At 48.2% G+C, this 19943-nt stretch overlaps 1 protein-coding gene across 7 annotated transcripts; it reads left to right on the top strand.

Annotated features, from left to right (window-relative positions):
• Nucleotides 1-18: 18 nt before the first annotated feature.
• LOC100859468 (SLAIN motif-containing protein-like) lies at nt 19-19143 on the top strand. Of its 7 annotated transcripts, none has more exons than XM_040699268.2 (9): nt 19-108; nt 1672-2399; nt 9164-9300; nt 11182-11331; nt 13789-13929; nt 15482-15799; nt 16014-16151; nt 16319-16631; nt 17996-19143. In XM_040699268.2, exons 2-9 carry the CDS (start codon nt 1690-1692, stop codon nt 18060-18062), a joined length of 1974 nt encoding a protein of 657 aa, XP_040555202.1. In that variant the 5' UTR covers nt 19-108; nt 1672-1689; the 3' UTR covers nt 18063-19143. The 7 variants fall into 7 exon arrangements, with proteins under 7 accessions (XP_040555202.1, XP_040555206.1, XP_040555205.1 ...); XM_040699271.2 differs by having other exon boundaries at nt 45-649; XM_025149961.3 differs by having other exon boundaries at nt 45-925.
• Nucleotides 19144-19943: the final 800 nt, after the last annotated feature.

The following is a 19943-nucleotide window of genomic DNA, read 5'->3' as shown; positions in this document are numbered from 1 at the left end:
TGGCCTGGGCCCGAATGCGCGCGCGGCGGCGGCGCCCTTCTCCCGCCCGGCAGCGGGGCTCCATCCGTCACCGGAGGAAGGAGCGGCGGCCGCGGCGGCGGCCCGCAGGTACGCGCTAGGGGGCGGGCGGGAAGCGGCGCCGGAGCGCTGGGCTCGGCCGGGCCGGGCCCGGTTCCGTTCGGTTTGGCGGGACCGGCCGCGCCCCAGCCCGTCGCGGCGGCCCCTCCCCGCGGCGCCGGTTCCCCGCGCCCCCTCGTTCCCCCCCGCGCCCCCGGAGCGCGCCCCGCCGCGCCGCGCGTGCCGCTGCCGCCCCGCCGGCGGCACCCGGATGTCCCGCTGAGCGGCTCGCGGCGCTTCGGCGCGGGGTCGGTCCGTCGCGCCGCTCGCTTTCTTCGCCGTTCGGCGCGGACCGCTTCGTCTCCCGCTGCTCCCTTTGTCAGCCGGGCGGCGCGGGGAGCGGAGCGTTGCGGGGCCGCGTGTCAGTCGGCCCGTGCGGCCCCGCAGCCTCGCGGTCCGGGCTCGGCGCGACTCGCTCTGTGCGCGCTCCTCTGGCAGCGGGGGCTTTTCGAGGAGGAGCCGCTTCGGAAACCTATCGAGACCGGGAGCTCGCGTGGATCACCGGGGAAATCGGCGTTCGCTTACTCGCTCGGTGTGTGAAGCTGAACGCAGCACCTCGGGGCTTCTGCGGAGCACGAGCGCGTCTGCAGCTCCAGTTGCCTCCGGCACTCTCCCCGGGCAGCACGGCCGAGCGAAGGGACGGCTTCCCCCTATCAAACTTACCGGGATACCCGAGCCGTGCTGCGATTTGCTTACCCGTCTTCTCGTTGCCGTGTCGGCATCGGAGCGGTTGCCGCCGTCTCTCGGGTCGCAGCGGGAGAACGTGCCGGGAAAACGGCGGTGGTGCTCAGCGCCGCGCACCGCTCGGGTTCGTGTCCGCAGTCCTTGCTGGGAACACCTCTGTGTCGGCTCACACCGTGTCTGCAAACGGTGTGTGTGTGTGTGTGTGTGTGTGTTTCTGCAGGGGAAACCTGGGAGCGAACAAAGGCTGTTTTTACCACTTGCTTCGTGCTGTCATTGTCTGACGTCAGTACTTTGCTAATTGTGTTTCCCGACTTTGCTCGGTCGGTGCTTTTCTCCTCGTGTATTTCGTTTGTAAGCAGATGGAAGCTGAACTGCTGCGCGTGGTTCAATCAGCGCCCTTTTATCCGCTTTGATTTGCAGCGGAGCACTTAACGCATCCGAGCTGTAGAACACACAGTAATCAGTGCATGTGTTCAAAGGCTTCGCCTTCATAGAGCCATAGAATGGCCTGGGTTGGAAAGGACCACGATGACCATCCAGTTCCAACCCCCTGCTATGTGCAGGGTCGCCAACCACCAGACCGGGCTGCCCAGAGCCACATCCAGCCTGGCCTTGCATGCCTGCAGGGATGGGGCATCCACAGCCTCCTTGGGCAAACTGTTCTGTTCATCACCGCCCTCTGTGTGAAAAACTTCCTCCTAAAAGGCGTTCATTTGTTCTTTTTTGCTAGGTTTTTCAGTTCGGTCGCCTTGCACCCTAATACTGTATGCTTTGTTCTTATGAGAGTCGACATTTTTGGTGTTGAAGTGAAATTTGTTTGCAATGCTGTGCACGTTTCTGGAGCCCTGACGTGTTTCTCCTGTCTCGCAGCGAAGCGGTGCGTCTCAGATGATGGTGGTTCCTGGGAGCGCCCCGCTCATACAGCAGGACCGTGCTCTGGAGCCTGAGCTGGGGCGAGGGCCGACGCAGAGCTCCGCCATGGGCCCCGGCACAGAGCCTGCGCCCGGCGAGGTGGGCCCGGAGCTGGAGGAGGTACGGAAGCTGCAGGAGCTGGTGAGGAGGCTGGAGATCCAGAACCAGCACCTGAGGACGAGGAGTCGCAGGAGCGTGCTTGGCACAGCCGTGGCGGGCGAGATGCGCGCCGGCGTGGATAACCATGAGTCCGGGCTCAACGGGATGGAAATCAACAACAGCATCAACGCCATGGCAGAGAAGCAAGAGTTGCAAATCATGGCGGATCTGCACAGCAAACTGAGCAAAATCCGAACGGAGGAGGGAGAGAACAACTGCTTCAAAAAAGACATCGGCGCCCAAACGCAGTACGGCTGCCTCGCTGCTCCCGAGGAGCTGTCGGCCGACACGTGTAAGGTGGAGACGAAGACTGATGATAACGTGAGGTGTTCGTCACGGGTGGATAGGAGTGATGGCACGGAGCTGATGGGCAACCCGGTCGTTGCAGGCACTGAGTCCTCAGTTAAAATAAACCAACAAAGTCCCAAGGAGAAACGTGGAGATATAGAAAGCCTTTTGAATAACAGCGCCCTGGATGAAGTGAAAGTGCTGGAACTGGAGAACTGCAATGAAGAGGAAGATAGCTGGTATGTATTTGGAAACTTTGGGCATACGTAGGGTTTGCAGTGCCGCAGTGGGGAGTTCCTGTGGTTAAACATTATTAGAATAAGGCATCACGTGGTTCCTACGTGCTGCTTTGATTGCAGCAGCAAGAATGCAACTTCCCTTATTGATTGTTCTGATTTTAAGACTGCTGTTGCAGAACCTTTTTCCCCCTACGTGAGTTGAGCTGTAAGGCTGAACTTCTCCCCCTTAAGCTGAAGAAGCAGAGTATAAAACTTCCTCTCCCTGTTAACGTGTTTATGGGTAACGCGGTGCATTTTGAGACTTGTTATGCATAAGCATCAAATGTTGTATTGAAAGGAGGGTTTGGTGACACAAACAGGCAGCTCAGGCCGTTGGGAAGCTGTGCCTTCTGGTGGTGTCTCAGACAACAGTATGCTTCCATTTCCTGAACCTGGTTGCTTTGCAGTTGGCCGGTTTCTTTTGTTCAGAGACGTCATCTGAAACAGATCAATGATGTAATCCTTAACTGCCCTTACTCTGTGGGACTCTGCCAGCTGCCTCGCTTCGAGCCTCGTTTGAGAAACCAGCAGATGAATTTGCAGCGCCCTGCCAAAACTGGCTGAGGTTTGAGGGTAATTCCTGCTCGTGCAGTGTATGTGACTTAAGGATTTACTCACAGATCTGAGAATGAAGAGTTGGTAGCGCAGCCTCAGGGATCTGCACGTTGTGTTCTCCAACTTATTCAGCTGGAGATGAATGTGGCAGTGAAGACAGCATTCCGGATTGGTTGGCTAAATAGAAAACGAGCCTGAAGGTTTGGTAGCTCTTCTGAGAATAAACTTCTGTTTGTCGATGGAATAGAGCTCCTAACTTAATGATGCCAGCTCAAATCTGAATTGCAGGTTGTACTCAAAAACAGGCAGAAGCATTTTCCTGATGTCGAGGTGAGGGAAGGCCGATTTTCAGCATTAGTTTCGGAAAGGAATGTGTTGAGTCAGGAGTGCTCTTCTGGATCGATGTATGTGGCTTTTCTCCTGGGCAGTCAGAACTGGGTTGTCTTGACAAAGAAAGCAGACGCAGATGGAGATCTGTCCAGGCAGCAAAACGCAGCCATTGAGTTTGTTGATCTTTCCTTGGGTCGGTGGCTTATGTTCTCCTCTACCGAGTGTGAAAGTGGGAGCTAATAATGTACGTAAAGCCAATAGGGAAGGCCCGTGCTTACTGCTGAATATCCCACATTCTCTTTGTATGAACATCTGGTGCGCTGTGCAGGTACGCGCGGGGTGCTGTCAGCAGTAGGCAGATAGCAGCGGGTCTGTGGGCTCTTTTATTTAAAGAGAAAACCCCTAATGCTATACGGATTTAGGATCAACTTTAATAAGGTGGCTTTGCTGATGGGAGGGATTTTGTGCTGCCTGGACAGCAGCAATAACCAGATATGTTAGGCAGTGCGTTAGAGCGAACAGCTTACTGTGTTGGGATTTTGGCAGTCAATTAAAATATGATACATAAGGGGAGAAAAAAAGAACCCTGCAACTGCGATTGAAATGCATTGTGTATAGGTGGGTATTTCTGACTTCGGGCAGTATCTGGGAAGCTGGCGGTGGCTTTGCATTCTCCCATCCCCTCCACACCTGCACCAGCACGGTCCTTCAGGCCGGCCCACCTTCCCATAGCAGCAGGGCACCAGCAGGGCTGGCCTTGTCTAACGTATGGACAGGGGTGGGATGGGTGTGCGCAGTGAAACATGAGGTGGGGCGCCGCACGCGGTGACTGTAACTCAGTACTGCTGGGTCTCTGTCCCTTGACTTGTTTCCTCGGGTCGCTTTCTCAAATAGCTGTTCAAAATTGTAAATCTCCCCGAAGCCAATCCGGTGGCCGTGGGCATCGCTTGCTGCGGGCTGCAGCGGGCCCTGCCCTGGATTGGTTTCCAGCCCGCTCCTTGTTCCTGCACGTCAGCTCCCCAGCTGTGGGAGGGCAGAGCGGAGCTGAGCAGATAGGCAGGCAAATTCTGCCTCGTTTGCCATCCCTGCCGGCTCCCTCCACGTGACGGCTGCCTCGTGTGTTTTGTCTGTGAGTGTAGCCGGTGTTCTTTAGGCCACGGTTTGGGTGTTGGGTGTTTCGTTGTGCGCTCCCGTGCTGCCGGTTCTGTGCCCTGCAAATGGTCCCTCGCTTTTCCAATGCGATGGAAATGGCAGTGGGATGGTTTGGATTGCAGCCGCCCCCGAAACACAAAGCGTCCCCATGAGTGGCACTGCACGAAAGGGAGAAACAAACCCTAGAAGTATTGAAGAGGTCGGACTTCAGTCTTTCTGCTTTCTAGATGAGGTTATTTCTGCCCCTGTCCCTTCTGACCCACGTTTTTCCATTGCTGGAATGAGTAGCAATGCCTCCTCTGTGCATCGCTCCATTCAGCCATCAGGATGAAGAACAAGTGTGGGATGGGGCTTTGGGCACACCTCCCACTGTGTTCTTCTGGGAACCCCCGTGTGGCTGTTATGTCTGCACCTTGCAGGGTTTCCATTCCCCAAATCCTGAATTTCAGCTGAAAATGGGCCGTGCCTCCCCCTTCGTGCTGTCTCCTGCTTGAATCAGGGTGGTGGTGTTGGCTGTTTGTACATCAGAGAGAGCCACGGAGCTTCGGGAGAAGTTCCCTCAAGTGGAGATGTGATCCCCATGCAGAGTTCAGGTGTTGCACCAACTCAGCATGCTGGGGACAGGGCTGGGGAGAGCTGCAGTTGCTCAGTACATTCTAGAGGCCATGCAGTAGTTGTGATCTTTCCTTGCCAACAACTGCGTGAGTTAGCAGCAGTAACTTGCAAGCTTTTCAGACTTCGGAAAAGCTTCTGGGGTATTTTTAGCTGTATCAGTTACCTCTATTGCATTAATGCATCGATGACTTACAAACACTTCCCCACCGCCTGGCTTGTTCTAACAGTGCGTTGTGCCTTTGCTTAGCTGCAGGAAGTTCTGATGGCGGTTGTGATGTCTGCTCAGCTGCACTGCCACAGCACAAGGGACGGATCTGCTGCTCTGTGCCAGGGCAGTGCTGTAGTGCAGTGCTGTAGTGCAGTGCCCACAGCATCCCGTGCTGCCTTGTGATCACCTTGCAGACGCATGTCAGAACATGAAACTAATGCAGCGTTCAGGGCTGCTTTGCCTTCGTGACTCGATTCTCGGCGTTCCATCCAGCAGGGTTACTCACCAGACAGACATGAAGAAGCAGTGCCTCTTCTGGGATGTGCTGTGCAGTGTTATTTTCCCTCTGCAAAAGCTGGTTCTTGGGAATGAAAGCTCAAACCGCTATTTGAGCTCATACTGTGCTGTTTCGTGCAAGGATTTTTCTCCTTTCCTTTCTCATTTCTCTTCCTTCAAGACCTGCACAGTGTTTTCTCACTGCTATTATTGGCATTTCTGTTTGGCAGCAGTGTTATAGGTTTGGTGCTGGAACAGAAGAAGTGCATTGGTAGATATGAATCATCTGTCTCCAAAGGCTGATGTGGAAAGGAGCAGAACGTGAGTGCCTTGAATTATGTGTGATATAGGGGAATTCAGGTGTACCTTAGAAGGTCCATGTACAACTACATTATTCTGAATGTCTTTAGCTCCCTTAGGTTCTCCTTGCATCCCAGATGGGTATCATGTGTAGCATATTTGGAGCAGCTATAGCTACTAGTGCTGCAGGTGATGTGTAATAAACCAAGTGTGTGTTGTAACAACAGAGGTTCATTTTGTCTCCGATTTAACTTAGAAATCAATTGGTCACAGCTCTTTCTGCAGTCTCAATTCTCATCCTGCAGTCTGCAGATGGACTGGTGTAAATACTCTATGGCTCTGACCTCAATGTGCAGTCAGTGCTGGCTTGCCTTATTATAATTGAACTGACGTGTTGCTAAATTGTGAGGAAGCTTTTATAGCAAAGTGTGCAATTGCAGAAAGTTGCCATAGTAGTGTTTCTGAGATTCTTGAGGCCTTTCTTTAAGGTGGTACATTGAAAATCAGCCGAGAGCTGTTTGTAGCTCCGTCCATCCTCCTGCAGAGTGAACCCCAGGAGTAAAATTTCCTCCTTTTAGTGAGCTGGAATATGCAAATATTGCATGTTGTGATTATTCATAGAATCATAGAATGGCCTGGGTTGAAAAGGAGCACAATGATCATCTGGTTTCAACCCCCCTGCTATGTGCAGGGTCACCAACCACTAAACCAGGCTGCCCAGAACCACATCCAGCCTGGCCTTGAATGCCTGCAGGGATGGGGCATCCACAACCTCCTTGGGCAACCTGTTCCACTGCGTCACCACCATCTGGGTGAAAAACTTCCTCCTAATATCCAACCTAAACCTCCCCTGTCCCAGTTTAAAACCATTCCCCCATGTCCTATCACTGTCCACCATCACAAGCAGCCGTTCCCCCCCCCTGTTTATACGCTCCCTTCAAGTACTGGAAGGCCGCAATGAGGTCTCCCCAGACCCTTCTCTTCTCTACACTAAACAAGCCCAGTTCCCTCAACCTTTCCTCATAGGAGAGGTGCTCCAGCCCTCTGATCATCTTAGTGGCCCTCCGCTGGACCCACTCCAAGAGCTCCACATCCTTCCCGTACTGGAGGCCCCAGGCCTGGGTGCAGTACTCCAGATGGGGCCTCACAAGAGCTGAGTAGAGGGGCACAATCACCTCCCTCTCCCCGCTGGCCACCCCTTTTTTAATGCAGCCCAGAACACAGTTGGCCTTCCGTGCTGCAAGCACATACTGCTGGCTCATGTCCAGCTTCTCATCCACCAGGACCCCCAAGTCCTTCTCTGCAGGGCTGCTCTCAAGCAGATCCTCCCCCGCTTCATATAAATACCTGGGATTGCCCCAACCCAAGTGCAGCTCCCTGCACTTGGCCTTATTGAACCTCATTAGGTTCTCATGGGCCCACTTCTCCAGCCTGTCCAGGTCCCTCTGGATGGCTTCCCTTCCTTCCAATATATCGACTGCAACACTCAGCTTGGTGTCATCCGCAAACTTGCTAAGGGTGCACTCGATGCCATCGTCTGTGTCATTGATGAAGATGCTGAAGAGCACCGGTCCCAGGACCGACCCCTGAGGGACACCGCCTGTGACCGGCCTCCCCCTCACACAGAAAGGTGAATATTGCGTAATCTCACATTGTGCCGCCTGCACAACGAAGTGCCTCGCCTCTCACCAGAGATGTACCTCACAGCATACTTCGTATGGGACAGCAAAATGTGGGCAGTACTGAGGAGGAACTAAGCAGTAGAAAATCTCACTGATATTTGATGAATTACACAGCAAATCCTGATGTATCAAACGGTACCTGTTGGCTCAGTGTCTGTCTCTGAGTTTCGTGTTAGGCCTTGGAACTCACGGCCTACCCAGAGCTGCTAAAAAGGAAAAGAGCAAACCCTGTGAAATCAAGCCAGGATTCCTCGGAAGGCACCTCCAATAAATTGCCTGGCAGTGCTCTGAAAAATGGAGTTGTCCTTACTTAATTGAGTTTAGTTAATTTATAAGCGAGACCATCTGTGGCCAATAGAGCTGTCAGCTGAGGAATGAGCCCTTGGCTGCTCTGCTCCAGGTGCCATCGTTCTCAGCCGCTGCGCTCCTGAGGAGAAGCGCCGTGAGGAGAAACCTCTCCGGAGGAGCAGAGCAGTGCCAGGACTTCCCAAAGTGGATCAAGGTTCTCTCCCATGATCTAAAATGAGCAGAGAGCAGCGTCACCTGCCCTGCCCTAAGGAGGCTGCTGGCCCCTTTTTGGTTTTATGCTGCTTCTTTGGTCCGAACTGTGAAATAAACCCAGGGAGAGAGCTCTTCTTTCTCTGGTATTCGATCAGAGCAGTTGTAATGCCTGCTTGCCCGTGCACAAGCAGCAAGATCTGCTTTTGAGGTCTGTCACAAAAGACAGCGTTGTACCTACAGGAATTGACATTTCTCAGCATTTCCTTTGTCGATAGCAAAGTAGCTTTTGGAGTTGTTTTATTTTGCTTGTGGTTTCGTGTAAACTTTGGTACAAACAGGCTCCTGTATGAGCCGTGGCTGCACAGACTGAGTTAGGGCTGTTTGGGTGGGACTCAGAAAGGTGTGTGTGAAGGCATGCAGGGAGCTTACCTTTTGACCTTCCTTGAGAGATGCTGTGTGCTTCTGAAATGGTTAAGGTGCTGCTTTACACGTGATCGGCTGAAAGTCATCCAAGGCTGTAAGCTGATTAAATCTGGTTATACATAAGGCTTATCCTGTTTGTATGTGCAAAATGATGCTAGGTACGTTACAGCTGTCAAAAGCTTAGCCTACAAAAGAAACGTCGGTATACAGTTCTACTTTCTAATTGTCCAAAGGTGTGCTTTTTTGTGCGCGTGTTTAAACAAACAAACCATAAAAAGCTGTTGGTCTTCTAAAAGAAGATGAACGTGAAGATGAAATCAGCTCCTCACCCTTACCAGCTTTTGTCATCTCATTCTATGAGGTGTATTTTGGAGGAAGGGGTGGCAGGTGATGGCCAGTAAGCCAGCTGGAATTGGGTGCTCAACAACTTCGTTTCAGCAGTAGCTTAGCGTGCCAGGCTCCAGCCTTGCCTTTTGGCAGCTGTGTATGTATTTCTCTGTGAAGCTGTCTCTAAATTAGAGTTTCACTGCCGTGCCAATCAATTTGCTTTCCGGGTCATAGTTTGCAATTTAATCTCTTCCCTCTCCTTCGTTGGGATGACTTTTCTGTTGCTTCTGTAAGTGCTGCTCCTGAGGTTGTGTGCATGAGTTAATGAGCACTGTTACTGTCACTTCCTCCCAAAGGCTCTATGTGTCCCCGAGGAAATCTGCTGTCAATCAGAAGACGGGCTCGCCTTTGCAGTGGTGCCGGCAGGTGCTGGACAATCCCAGCCCTGAGACTGAAGCCGCCTGCCGGACCCTTCTCAGCAGGCTGGACCAAGGTATGTAAACCACAAGCATCGCTTCTTCCATTCTCGCTTGCCTGCTTTCTGTCCTTGAGGAGCAATAAAATAAGAGATGTGAAGTCTGCGGTCACTCCGCTGCAGGATACCCGTAGAGGCAGCACGTTGGGTTGTTGTGTTCTTGCTGTGTGTTTGTACAGCACTGTGTGTCGCCGTGTCAGCTGGTGAAGGTAAGAGTTTGTTCTGTAAACACTGCAGTGTTATGTTGATTACAAGGGATAGGCTGAACGGCCCAACTCCTGTGTCCTGCCTCTGTGCGTCTTTTTATGTGCAGACCCTAAAAGCACTGAAAGACATTCCAGGATTTTCAAACTCCTAACTGAGGCCTACTGACACTTAGAGACCTTAAATAGAAAAATACGTAGGAAAAAAGGTGGTTTGGGGGTGAGTGATTATGTTAAATCTATTATTAATGCTTTTTTTCCTACATAAAAGGTTCTAGTGTGGCTGAATGTTTCCAATGCTGATCATTTTTGCTCTCTCTTACTGTTATTACCTGGGCAAAACAGTTGTCGGATGCTAAGAACTTAGGATAAATAAGTACTAAACTCTGTAACTTGAAGAAATGGTGTGAGTTGGGCAGCTATTCTTTCTTCCAGGGTTACCATCCCCTAAAATGGGGTGCATCGATGTTTCTCAGAGCACAGAAGGATCGATCCCATGTTAACAGTTCTCTGACATAAAAGCTCTTGGAATGGATGCATAGTTTACTCCATTGCACAGGGGAGGAGGTGGTTTTATTTCTATGTATCTGTAGTACATCACCTGGAAACCATCTGGTGGATAATCCCACCTTTGTCTTTTCAAATATGCTCCTGGTTTGAATTTAAATGTTAATACACTGAGCTGAATCACACATAGCCAAGGCACTGATGGGTCTGAGAGAACAAATAATGTGCTTCTGTGTTGTGGATCTTTCTGTACCATACAGCTTTCCTTTACAGGCAGCTGTTTAGCCTTGAAATTCCTGATTTAAGATAACTGACCTTAGTTTGTTCTCAAACTTCATTGGCTTCTATAAAACATCTGTGCTTAGCAATTTAAACGAGGACTCATTTGATTAACTCTTTGCTTCCTCACCGAAATGCGTTGGGTTTTATTGGTTACTCCCATTCCTTTTTAAATAAAACACTTCATATTTGTAAGCAGAGGGAACCTACAGCTGCTTCTATAGTGAATCCTCATTAATTTTCCTTGCTGCTGTTCTCCTTGTGAGGGTTTGGAGGGCAATTTGGGTACATGCAGATCACGTAGGGGGTCATTACCTGAGTGTTGCAGCTGTGTATTTCCACATTCAGTGAGCATGGATGTGCCCAGTTTTGCTACCTGCCTTCATTTGGAGTGTTTCTGTAACTCGCATGCAAGTCTGTGCACTGAGTGAATGTTTCGGAATGGCTGCTTTTCGTACTCATTTGCTCTCCTTTTAATCTCAAGTCACAGTTTTTTATAGTTGGATGTTTTTGATTCTGTCGTTAGGGATTCAAAATAAAACACGAAGCTCAGTGATGCTCTTTAAAATGAAGGTGTAACAGTGATGGGTATTTATGAAAGCAGCCGCCTTCGAAGGCCAGCACTGAAACTTGCAGGAATTGGAGCATCTTCAGAGCAGAGTTTGTCGGAAGTTATTCCTGGGATTCTTCAGAAGCACCAAACAAGGCAAAGGGGAGAGGTGGCCAAGGGAACGGGCGCTGCTTTGCTGCCTGCACCTTCTCCCTGCTGCCAGCAGGATGCCTCAGTCCAAGTCCGTCTTCTGCAACTCTTAATAGTCTTGTTTGACCTTGTGCCTTTCTTTATCTATTACTTTTTATTTTGAAACGTGATTTGATAACCTTTGTGGCTTTTCTGTATTTTTCCTTCTAGCCAGTAGATGGAAAAACCTGTATTGCAGTCCTCTGGCCTCACCAAGTGCACATAATTTGAATACAGAGACAGGCTCCTGTAGCAATGCACTAAACTCTCCTGGGCATCTCAAATCGACTAACAAAGCACTACTAACCTGTGGCAGCTCAGGTATGGCATGACAGTAGAGCAGTGCAACCTGTGGTGTTTTAAATGCAAGGAGTGTTACTAATGGACACAGGGGAAAAACTGTCAAGAGCTGTAAGTCCACCCGTGGGGTTTTCTCACTTTAATTTGCTCTCTTACCCAAATTTCATCTATTACGTGGGAGAAAACCTCCTTGCATGCTAAATGTCTTGTAGCTGTATTGTGGGTTTGTTTTTAGAGTATTCAGTATATTTTTAAACTGACCCACTTTGGTCTCGAATAATGTTATCCCATGTAGGTATTAGTTATATGAAGTAACTTGGATTCTGGTTGGGTTTTTGTGTCTGTGTGTTATTCTAAAGCTTGTGAAGCTTCTTTTGAAAATATTGGTTAATGTGGGCAACAAAAAAGAAAAAGAAGCCTTGTGCTTTGTTAGAAGAGGCACAGCTTCCAGGGCACGTCTTTAAATGGGGTGAGTGAAGAGCTAAACACAAACAACAGAAGCTCTCCAGCAGCCTCAGTTGTGTTTGGGGTAGGATTTCCTAACTCAGAGGCAACTCCAACAAAGTTCCTGTTGGAAGGCTGCACTGGGGTATGATAACAAAGCTTCTCAATGCCTTGGCCTGCAGGCTGCATCTGTTTGTAAGCTGCTGCCTGAAGGGTCCATGTAGGCTCTGTCAAGGAGCATCATTTATCCCAGTGCAGTTCACGGTCTGTTTAAGTCCAAAAGCTTCGCCTCTTGGCTCCTTATCAAAAGAATCTTCCTGGTTTTTTCTTCTCTTTCCCTTTGTGGGGATCACTATATCCTAATTTGCATGTTAAAAAACAAAGCACGTTAACAGTTTCTGCCTTGAAACTTGATGTTGAAGGGACCTTTCTCGAAGCAGCTCAATGCCTTGCAGATGTGTGCTTTCCCAGCTGCAGGAGATCTGCTGTAAATAGAAGCGAACGTTGGCCTCTGTTTTGTAAACAGGAGGATGCATTTGCACCTGGTTATATTCACAAGTTGAATTCTCTGGGAAAAAGAGCTCTAAATCAATCTCTTCAACTGTGATAAAAGAAAGGTTCCTTGTCTTTCATGGGAGGTTGGTTGGTATCAGGAAACTTGGGCTTTTTTTCCTCTTTAAAACAGCTCAGTGTTATTCTGGTATTTCTCCTGCTTTTGCCATAGGGAGCTGTTTTGGTGGGCAGCCACAGTGCGACAGGAGGAACTTTGCCATAACCTCACATCTCACTCATTTTATTACTGATGTTGTTTTGTCAACCGGGTGGAACACTTGAAAGGCAGCTGATGAATGATTCTTATGGTCTATAGAATTATTCTTAATATCTTCTTTACTGAGATGATTTTCGGTGCTTCTGTTGCCACCGAGCATTTCCAAATAGTATCAGCACCTAAATTTGAACTCTGCCAACTGTTCCAAGCTGCACCATTCAAAGGAGTGGTATGGATCTCATACAGGTTGAGTCTGTTGTCCTTCTCCTGGCCTTGAACTGATGCTCGGCACTCAGAGCTCTGTCACTGCTGTTGCTTGCATCAGAGCACTTCAGCCTTCCTCTGTTAATCAGAGTGAAGTATTTCTGCAGCACCTGAAGTTATTCCTTATGCTGCATCCTACAGGTGCAGTCATCAGTATTAAGTTCAGTCTCAGTGCTGGAGTGCATTGCTTTGGAGGGCATCACATATCATGCCATGCACACACACAGCCCTTACACCACAACTTTTCTACTTCTGCAGTCTGTGAGCATCTTCACACTGGAGAAGTGTTACGTGGTAGCAGGTAGCATTCTGCACTTCAATGGTGATGATTTTCACATCATTATTCTAAAGGAAAACTATTTGTTCCTCTTTCTCATGCCTGACTTATGGAGAGAGAAATCTTTCTCTGGGAGAAAGATCCTTCCAGTTTGGTTTTTGTAAAGGTTTCATCGCCTGTTCTACCTTACACTGTGGGAATGTAGTTCATGATAAGAGGAAAGAAACAGATAAACCTCAGTGATGAGGAGGAGGTAACCCCACGTAAGCTGTGCTTTACAGACTAATTTTTGAGGTACTGTAGTGTGAAAGCTGCTTGGATCCTTTTTCTCCTTCGGTTGCCTGCTGACACCCTGCAGACACTGCCTGCAACTTCTTAATACCCAGACCAGTAGGTGTCCCTTTCTCAAAACAGGCAGAAAGAATGAACACTGACCTTAGAAAAACTATTTCTAAGCTCAAACTTAGCAGTAACATCTATGTTGCCTTCTGTCCAGAAGGTGGCAAATTCCTCCCTACCCAAAGACCACCATCTGCCTCCTTAACTGCAGGTTAAAAAGCTGGGCGTTGTGTTCTTATGTCACTGCTAACTTCATTATTTCCACCAGACCTCAGCTTTGTAACTGCACTGGTTATTAGTACAGGGATAAATGCTCTTCTGCTCATCCTTGTTCTGCATGTGGATGTCTGAATGCTTGTTCTGTTCTTCCCCTTCCCTCCTAAAGGTTATTTAAGCATGCATTCTGCACTGAGCTCACAGTCATCTGTGGACAGCGAGCTGAGCACATCTGACGACTCCATCTCGATGGGATATAAGCTGCAGGACTTGACTGATGTCCAGGTTATGGCACGCCTTCAGGAAGAAAGTACGTGACAGCCATTTCCTATGTGGTACAGTTTTAGAATCGTAGGGAAAAGTAGGTGCATTTCAACTGTTGTTCCCTTCCCCAACAACGGAAGGGTTGAATAGATCATTTGAAATGCTTGTGTTCTGCAAGGCCTTCCTTTCAAAAATGCACAGCCACAAATTGCCACTTAAAAGTGAGCGGTGGTGCACGTGAAACCTCCTAGAGCAGAGGATAGTCTTGAAGGTATTACCCAAAACCCCGACCGTGTTAAACATACCAGCAGCATTCAGCCTTCAAGGTGTTCTATCCCAGACTGCCTCTCAAATACAGGTGGTGTTTCATGGGCATTGCAGGACAGTGGCAGCAGTTGCCTGCAGTTGCCAGTCTGGTTGCTGTTACCTCCCTTAGCCAACACGAGCAGCCGTGCAGCTGCAGCATGTGTAGGTGTGGGGAAGCGATTAAGCTGAAGAAATAACCCAGCAAAAGGTTTTCCTTGTAAGTTTATTTCTTTTTGGAGCAGAGTTGCTTGACTGCAGCCTGAAATCACATTGGAAGCTGGCTGGAGCACTGTGGTTCTCACAGGAGGTGTGAGTTGTGTTTGCCGCTGTGTTGAGTAAAACCCAGAGTTGGAGAGCACTAAAACTGAAAGAGCTGAAATTACAATTTAGGCTTCTTTCTGGTAAAATGCTCAGAGACAGCTCTGCAAATTCAACCAAGCATAAAGCATCTGCGTCGCAGCGTGGGGGGATTTCAGGGCCGCAGTGCAGCTCCCATTAAATCACTGGTGAATTTGCGTTGACCTCAGTGTGATTTGAATAAGGTCCTCATTGAAGATCGAGGTGGAACAAAGCAGTTGGATGTGTTGGGCACTGCAAATTCATCATTGGATTCGCAAGAAATAAGAAATAAGTTCTGTTTTCCTTCCAATGAACGCTTTGCTTGTTGCAGAGAGGAAGAAGTTGTTCAGAATGTGAACTGGCTCATTTCTTAAAAGTCCCTTCAAACCAGTTTGCCACGCGAGTTACTGGTAAGAAGTGGGTTGTGTTCTGTTAGGCAGGAAAGCTTCTATAAAGGCACCAGTTGGGTGAGGAGCTAAAAGGAGGCCAGGCAGATGCACACAATGAAAAGCAGGTTTTTATTCACTTGCAAGGCAAACGTTCAGATCTATGCTTCAACCTGTTGAAATGCAGGTGGGTGCACAGTCAATTGCACTAAAACATTCACGCTGTCAATTAGACTCGTGTGTGTGTTTTACCTAACAGCTTGCATAGCGATGCGTAGTCTGCAAGCGTTGCTACTCATGCAGGTGACATAAAGAGTAATTTGGGTCATTTTGAATATTAACCCTTTGCTCTGATGAAACAGCACTGATACAGGTGACACTATTCCAGCTTAGAGATCCAATATGCTGAGCGTGTCTTTGCGAAGACAGTTATGTTAGCCCAGGCCTCCTTCCAAAGTGAAACCAATGACCAGCAGAAGCATTGCTTCTTGTGTAGTGTTGCGCACGGGTGGGGAGGTGTTGCTGTGAGGTAGGATGACGTGGAGCTGCCTTACCGCCCACCTGCAGGTCTCCGCCAGGACTGCGCCTCCAGCTCAGCCTCCGTATCGCGTCGCAGCTCCAGTGCCTCCCTGCACTCCCTGCGCAGGGGTACCTACAGCGACCAGGAATTCGACACGTACAGCCTGGAGGATGAGGACGATTACGACTGTTCCCTGTCGTACCGCAGCGCTCACAGATACTCACCATCTCCGCTCAGCTCCCCCAGATGTCAGTCCCCTTCTTCCAGCGCAGACTATAGCAGGGCCTCTGCTTCTCGTATCCGTCCCCCGCGGAGATCTGTGCAAAGCCCAATGCAAGACCGGCTGAAGTATGCCAACAGTGAAGGTGAGCCAGTCGTGAGCTTTTGATATCAAGTAATTAAAACGTGTGTCTGTTTTGAAGTCTTCATTTCAAGTGCTGCTATTGACTGGGAATAGTTGGTTGGAATTGATTACACACCTGTCTACCTTAAGTACATGGATTTTTCTAGTAGTCCATGCTGTTTGACGTCTTGGTTGCTACCAGAAGCAGCAAATGGTGAACTTGCTCTTGATTTCAGAGGAGATGCGCCACAGCATGCCCAACCTGGCCAGGACGAGCCTTCGAGCTTTGGAGTCAGTGAGAAGCAGTCGGAGTTTGGAGTCGGATCTGCAGGTGCCCAGCAGTCGACTTTCACGAATTCAGCAACCATCAGCAAGTCAGTGCAACAGTTCTACACGCTGCTCTAGTGGATATCTTTTGTTTTCCTTTTTTTTAATTCCTTTTCTGTTTAAAACTTCCTGACAAACACGGAGGCCCTTAAGAGGCCCGGTACCCTGATGTGTTCTTAAAATACTGAGTTGTTATTTGTCATTCCGTTTCTAGGTCTGGCTCCCAGTAAGCTCAGGTATTCCTCCAGTGCTGGGCAGTCTCCCCTAACAGTGCGCCAACCAATGAAAGCTGGGTCATGCACAAACTCTCTGTTAACACCCAGGCAGCCAGTGAAAGCATGCAGTTATACAGCTCCTGTTAGTGGAGTTCGAAAGCCACAGGCTTCTTCCCTTAGCACAGGCTCTTCCAGTGGCAGTTCCACTACTAGAAGCATGGTCACCGTGGCAAAAAACTCACCCATGAAAGCGCGCACATCTGTTGGAGGAACTTCAGTGCCCAAGAGCAAGCTGACACCGCCGTCCAAGAGGTAAGACTTTAAGCCTCGCAGGCTGGAATCTCTGCCTTTATTCCACAGATGAGAAACTTTAAATAGAGCGATACTCGTTTTGGGTTTCTTTTAAAAGAGAGCCATGAAGATAGAGTTGAGGCAGAGCTGCTGGTTGTGTCTCTTAAGCCGCTTGATTGGGAAACTGGTGAATCGTGGCTCAACTTGATTTGTGTAAGAAATGAACATTATGGCATATCTTTATTTGGTTCATATCTCTGGCTTTAGGAAGGGAAACATCTTCCCAGGAGACTAATAAACACTCTTTACTGGTAATATAGAAATCTTCCCAGATGCCTGACTTTGCTGCCTCCATCTTTAGCTAAGGACATTTTCCAAGGCCCAGTGAGTTTGTAGAAGAATCTGAAAAGTAGGTATCATGGACATATCCTTGGGACAAACCTTGATTATTTGTCCTGTGTCATTAAAATAACTTCATACCCTTTTCAGAAGGGTGAAAGCAAAACCCAAAGTATCCCTGACCCATAATTTGTGCCCTTGTTGCACAAGGAACTGATGGAGAGGCTGTATTTTAACTCAGTGTGGTGCGATCGGATTGTTTTTAACAATTATTCCTAACTCTTCAGTTTTTATGATTGGATACTTAAATATTTAAGCAGTGGATAGCTGAAGTCTGTAGATAGTCTAAAGCGACAGCACCTTAGTTAGAGCATAAACTCATTAAGGAAGAAAGCAGCCTTTAAAATGGTCGTACCAACCATATGCATGGAGTGCTTTGTGCCATTAGAGCTAAGTGTTCTCTTATTCCATCATCCCCAGGCATCTGCTGTACTCCCATGCATGGCAAATCCTCTACCAAATAGCCAAAAGCTACATTTTCTTTTTACAGCTCTTTGCAGTAATTTACAGCGATTTTAATGTAAACTTGTAATGGAAAATTAAGTTGATTCTACACCAGATTGATAAACAATATCTCATTGTGACTTTCTGATGTGTAGGTGTCCCTTTGTAGCCTTAAGTTGACCTGTATCATACCTACTTTAAAACAAAACACAGTAAGTGCTTAACTTGTAGCAGTACTCTATATACAGCTTGATGCAATTTCATGTATTTAGCCACACTTGCCAGAAAAATGTATTTATTCTGACCTCTGGCATGAGGAAAAACTGACAGTAGTGCTTATAATGTAGCAGAGGAGGTGAAATATGTCATTTCTGAAGTAGCTGCAGACCTGGGGGGGTGGCTGCTGCACTTTACCTAAGGCAGGCACGTACTCCAAAAGCCAAGTGTAAGCCAAAGCCTCCAACACATTCCTGTGCATGTCAGCAGGTTACTGGGAACGTTGTTTCTTGTAGTTGTGAGTGATTCTTTGTCTCCCAAACCAGATTTCTTCAATCAGCAAAAGCCACGCCAAGCACTGTGGACGATTCCTGGAAGGACGGGTGTTACTGACACAACCCGAAACGCCGACGCACTGCCAAACACCTCTGAGAAGCAGAACCCAGCTGGCTGGGCTTGAGAACATTATTTTAGAACGATATTCTATTTGAGAGACCCATGGCATTGGGACCGGTGTATATAGCTCCTCTCCTCTTGAATGCAAACTATCCTTGCCTTCCACCACCCTGGCACGAGCCTGCCAACAACTGCTGTACTGCGTTCCCACTGTTCAACACATCACCGAAATCAGTCTTCATACGAAGACCGAAAAGAGCCTTATTTCACAGTAACCTCTATTTGCAGCCCTTCGGAAGGCCTGTCACAAAAAACAACTTCTTAGGACCTGCTCCTCGGGATGCTTGCTTAGCAAGGCTGCCAGGTGTCCTGCTTGGGCCACAAAGCAGCTTTCAGCAGCTGCTAGGGCACGTTTCACAGCAGTGGTAGGGGGAGACTAGAAATAGCTGTATAGGTGTTAGAAGTAAGACTTTTTAACTTCAACCTGGTGTACTCTAATATTTGTTTGAAACAACATTTTTTTTTTTTTTAAACTTCTGTATAGAATGTATTTCTGCTAATTTTTATTGTGTGTTCTAGGAGACGAAGCAGGTTTTTATAACTGTAGTCTACTTCGAGCTGTTGTATTTGAGCGTGTGCATCACAGTTGACAAGTGAAGGAGCAGTACACAATATTTGTGTGGGTTTGCAAACAGCCAGTTGCAGGGACAGGGGATGCTCTTTGGAAACTGCTGTTTGTCACCGTCTTCATATCTGGGAGGAAGCTCACAAACACCAGTTACAGGTAAACTCTTTAAAAGGTAGCTCCCCTAACTGATTTGACTTGAAGCGTTTCCCTTAGGTCTTTCAGCCAGCCCCTAACTGCCCTCCTTTTTGTAGAAGAGTTTTTCTACCGTCTCTTTGGCTATGAAGCGTTCTGTTTCAACGTCCTTTTCCTCAGCAAGTGCTGCAGGCTCTGAATTCTGTCTTAGTACACAAAATATGCACTGATAGCAACGTTCTCCCTGCCATCAATGTGATTTTGATAGTGTAGTTTAATAAAATGTTATGGTGCTGAAATAGATCTGCCTTACTCAAACAGTGAGCCTCTCTGAGTGTTTTTGTGCTAGGAATGAGGCTGCAGAAGTCTGCTTCCATCTTTCACCTCTTTCAAGAGACTTCCACTGGAGACCTGCTTACATAGGCAGAGCATTGTGATGTAAGTATTGCTATTTACCTTTCAGCTCCTTGCATTTCATAAGAATGAGGTAGTTTTAGCAAAGGAAAACACAGCATTCAGTTCAGGTCTTTTATAGAACAGCCAGAAGGGGCCTCAGCAAAACAAAGTATGAGAAGCAATGCTTGCAACTTGGAAGCCAATCAGGCTTTGCAGTGACCTCTTTGCATTGTTTGCTTTAGAAAAAGACAGTTGTATTAAATTAATGAGCTCCAGACTAGCTCTCATGTATGTATGTGTTCCACTACTGAACAGTTAGTGCACCTAGAAGATAATGCTGGCACTGAACTGACTACACTATAAGCTGACTTTTCTGTGTAAGGGGAGGAGAAGAGTCACACAAGAGCAGCTTTTGGTAGGTGTGTAAACCTCGAGACCACAGTTATTACCTCTTCAAAGAGATATCTGGAAGCTGATGAGAACTAAAGTAACAGTTCTTTTTTTTTGTTACACTGTTAGCTGAACACCACAGTTTTCCTTAAGCTGAAATAACCCCTTTCTACTTTAGAACAACTGCTAAACCCTGGGGGAAGGAGAAAAAAAAAAGAGATCCCTTGGTAAGTCTTGAAACCAATTCCAGCTACTGGAAGGACAAAAGGGAAAGCTCACATAACTGCTCATAACATGAGAAGATAGACAGATGGGACTGAGTTCTGCTCCTT

The sequence above is a fragment of the Gallus gallus genome, chromosome 4 (assembly GCF_016699485.2).
Source record: "Gallus gallus isolate bGalGal1 chromosome 4, bGalGal1.mat.broiler.GRCg7b, whole genome shotgun sequence".
Classification (NCBI taxonomy): Eukaryota; Metazoa; Chordata; class Aves; order Galliformes; family Phasianidae; genus Gallus; species Gallus gallus.
The sequence above is the reverse complement of the archived record's forward strand: the minus strand, read 5'-3'. Positions and strand labels throughout refer to the sequence as shown.